Source organism: Sinocyclocheilus anshuiensis, unplaced genomic scaffold (assembly GCF_001515605.1).
Source record: "Sinocyclocheilus anshuiensis isolate Anshui unplaced genomic scaffold, SAMN03320099.WGS_v1.1 scaffold1406, whole genome shotgun sequence".
In the NCBI taxonomy this organism is placed as follows: Eukaryota; Metazoa; Chordata; class Actinopteri; order Cypriniformes; family Cyprinidae; genus Sinocyclocheilus; species Sinocyclocheilus anshuiensis.
This window is the reverse complement of record NW_015557146.1, coordinates 521,704-525,714: the sequence shown is the minus strand read 5'-3', so window position 1 is coordinate 525,714 and position 4,011 is coordinate 521,704. Positions and strand designations below refer to the sequence as shown.

The 4,011-nt window shown below is 37.4% G+C and overlaps 1 protein-coding gene across 1 annotated transcript in view; it reads right to left on the bottom strand.

Annotated features, from left to right (window-relative positions):
* Nucleotides 1-1,531: 1,531 nt before the first annotated feature.
* Nucleotides 1,532-4,011, bottom strand: part of ing5a (inhibitor of growth family, member 5a) — a 6,402-nt gene continuing 3,922 nt past the window's right edge. Inside the window, exons 6-8 of the mRNA XM_016473219.1 lie at nucleotides 2,515-2,650; nucleotides 2,377-2,438; nucleotides 1,532-2,296 (exon numbers count right to left, since the gene is read on the bottom strand). Coding sequence (XP_016328705.1) covers nucleotides 2,257-2,296; nucleotides 2,377-2,438; nucleotides 2,515-2,650 — 238 coding nt within the window. The 3' untranslated portion in view covers nucleotides 1,532-2,256. The remainder of the gene's footprint in view (nucleotides 2,297-2,376; nucleotides 2,439-2,514; nucleotides 2,651-4,011) is intronic.

The window sequence follows — 4,011 nt, the reverse complement described above, 5'->3', positions numbered from 1 at the left end:
AGATAGAAACTAAAGAATTGCGAGAAAAGTCTAAACTGACATATAAACTTGCAATTGCAAGAAAAAAAATCTAAATTGTGAGATATAACCTCAGAATTATGAGATAAAAAGTCACAATTACATTTTAAATATTTTTTATTCCACAGCAGAAGCAAAAAACACACACACACACACAATTGCGAGATATAAACTAAAGAAATATAAACTATTTTTTTGTGCCACGGAATTAAACTTGCAATTGCGAGAAAAACGTCAGAATTCCAAGATACAAATTAAAGCATATAAACTTGCAATTGCAAAAGAGTCAGAATTGTGAGATATAAACTCAGAATTATGATAAAAAGTCGCAAAAGTCTTTTTTTTTTTACTTTTTATTACATAGCAGAAACAGAAAACACTATAACTAAATATTAACCCAGAATTGCTTTTTTGGTTTCTGCCACAGAATAAAAAGTAATTGTGGCTTTTTATAAACTAAATATATAATCTAAGATACAAACTAAAGAATTGCGAGATATAATACTCGCAACTGCGACAAAAAGTCAGAATTGCGAAATATAAACTCAAAGCATAAAAAGTCGCAATTACCCTTTTTATTTTTTATTCCCTGGTGGAAACAAAAACACAATTGCAAGATATAAACTAAAGAATTGAGAAATGTAAACTCGCAGTTGTGAGAAAAAACTTTATATCTTTATATATTTTATATCTCGCAATTCAGACTTCGTTTTTCGCCATAATGAGAAAAAAAGGCAGAATTGCGACATGACTTCTTGACTCGATTCAAGTTTATTGCCACATCAGCTTCAGAATTGTGACATTTTGAGAATGGCGAGAAACAAATCTGAATTGTTAAATAACTTCTTTAATTTTTAATTCTGATGTGGAAACAAGCTTCCACAGTAGTTAGTCGCTTTAAAGGAACACTCCACTATTTTTGAAAATAGGCTCATTTTCCAACTCCCCTAGAGTTAAACAGTTGAGTTTTACAGTTTTCAAATCCATTCAGCCGATCTCCGGGTCTGGCGGTAGCACTTTTAGCTTAGCTTAGCATAGATCACTGAATCTGATTAGACCGTTAGCATCTCGCTCAAAAATGACCAAAGAGTTTCGATATTTTTCCTATTTAAATGATATTACACAGCGCCTGAAAATAGTCCCCAGCTAGGTAACTTCCAATAAGCCTATTTGCAGGCGCTGCGTAATATCATTGCGCCTGCTGCACCCATGGTACGGCAGCAAAGTTCCTTGATTATTACGCCGGAATGAGAGTATAGTTCCTAGCCATATCGGCCTAGAAAATCACAACTTTTCATTTTCCGTCGGTCTTAGTACACGATGTAACTACAGAAGAGTCAAGTTTTAAATAGGAAAAATATAGAAACTCTTTGGTAATTTTTGAGCGAGATGCTAACGGTCTAATCAGATTCAGTGATCTATGCTAAGCTACAGCTAAAAGTGCTACCACCAGACCCGGAGATCGGCTGAATGGATTCGAAAACGGTAAAACTCAATTGTTTAACTAGGGGAGTTGGAAAATTAGCCTATTTTCAAAAATAGTGGAGTGCTCCTTTAAGTTCTGCGAAATATTCTTGCTAACAGCGAAGGATAAAGCAAAATCTGAATGGGAAAAAAAGAAACTTAAACAATGGCACTTATGCTGTGTGAGATTTTGGATTATCGTCTGTAATTACATAATTATAACAATAAAACGTATCACTTGCACTTCGAAGTTTCACTCTGCTCGAACAACAAGTTGAATTTCAAAGCAAATCGATAGTTGCAGAAAAAAAGTAGTCGCGTTATACTTTAAGTGCAAGAACGGCAAATACAAATCATATGTTTGCTGCCGAATTCAGCGTTTTAAAAGTTCGCTAGATTCTTTCGAACGATTTGTGCCACGCTAAAAACATTTCACGAGCAAAGCACAATGACATGGTATTTGCTTGAAGCTTCATAAAAATTTAAATACATACTAATCAGTAAGTAAAAAGAAAAAATATATATATATATCATATATAACATATCCTAGATTGTCTGAAAATGACAATTTGACACCACAGAATGAAACTTAAACATATGGAAACATTTCAAGTACTTTGAAAAATAAAAACTTTGTTTCCTCGCGACCCTCGAATATTTCATCATGGCCATATAAAGGAGTATATATTATCCTATTTTACCACTATATATATATATATGCATACGTATATATTCATATAGAAATGTAATCTCTCAACGATACAAATGTGCATCTCATTTTTTCTTTCGATCCTGGGTGCATCGTGGACAGAACCTGGAAGACAGAAAAGAGACTTTGTTTTCTGATGTTGGAAACAGAGATATTGCCGGGTTCTCGTGAACAGACCGACGTACCATTTCCCTTTGGGTTTGGTTGTCAGATCAACGCAAGCGAAGTGAAACCACTCAATGGGACACTGTTAACAAAGGCATTTTGGTTAAATAAATACTATGAGGAAATGCTAGTAAACCGTTTAAAGCGTCACGTCGTACGTCTGGGTTGTCGCATCCGATCATTTCTCCATATGACACTTGGTGGCACAGGCAGTATGTGGGCTCATTGGGGTCAACGGGCATGTCTAAGACGTCTGACGGGTGAACTGGAAGGATGGATTCAGAGAACTCAGGGCTGCGGAGATGAGAAAACAACGTAAATGTTACTTCAAACCTGTATTTTTGAGTAAACATCCAAGATGTAGATGAGTCTGTTTCTTCATCGGATTTGGAGAAATGTAGCATTGCATCACTTGCTCAGCAATGGATGTGAATGGGTGCCGTCAGAATGAGAGTCCAAATAGCTGATAAAAACATCACAATAATCCACACCACTCCAGTCCATCAGTTAACATCTGGAGAAGACAAAAGCTGAAACAAATCAATCATTAAGACGTTTTTAACTAAAATCCTGAGTCCATAAAACATAATAACGCTTCCTCTAGTGAAAAAGTCCACATAACATCAACCCACATATGTGACCCTGGAGTAGGGCTGGGTATCGTTCAAAAATTTTCGATATCGATACCGATACGATACCTTGACTTCGATACCGGTTCCTGAACGATACTTTTTTCGATACCAATTTTATTAAATCTATTTTAACAAGATTACATTATCTAAAAAAAAAAAACTTTGGTTTTATTTTTCACCTTGTTGATGTTTATACAGACTCAAAGACTCATCTCCTGAGCCACTGCACAAAGGAACAAAATGTAACTAACAAAAAAATCAGTGCAAATAGTTTTAATAAAGCTCAAATAGTCTTCAGTTTACACATCTAACACGCGCTTTCGGTCGTGTAACGTTAGTATGAACGGACATCTGCATATGATCGGAGCTCCATGCAGCTCCCGCGTTACTCTCCATTGGAAATGAATGACTGAATGACCGGTCTGTCGCTTGTCATTTGTCGGAGATAGTGGAAAGCCAGCTTGAAACGCAGTGGAAACGCCAGCATGACGAGGATCGTTTTCATTTTAAAACATAAACGCAGCAGTGTAAATGTAGCCTTACATCTATGGGGGCTGGGACGCATTCACACTACAGCCTCACGTGTGCGCCACATCTCCAAGTGTAGCTAGTGTAGGTGTGAACTAGTAGGTGTGTTCGACTTGGCGCGAACCGACTGTGCAGACCGATCAGTGTATTACAGTACCATGAGCGCTATAGAGAGCAGACTGCTCCGTGTGCTTTCTAATCGCTCTTGCGGATGTCAAACACTGATCAATCTGCGCCGCACCACTTCTAGTCGAACACACCGGCTAGTGCTGCAGGCTTATTGGCTCACTGACGCTGACGAGATTAACCCCTTAGGTATCGAAATTTGGTACTGAACGACGAGACGTTTTTCGATACTCGATGGTATCGAGGCAATTCGGTCGGTGCCTAAAAAGTATTGAACTCGATACCCAGCCCTACACTGGAGCACAAAACCAGTCATAAGGGAGATTTATACGTCATCTGAAAGCTGAATAAATAAGCTTACCATTGATG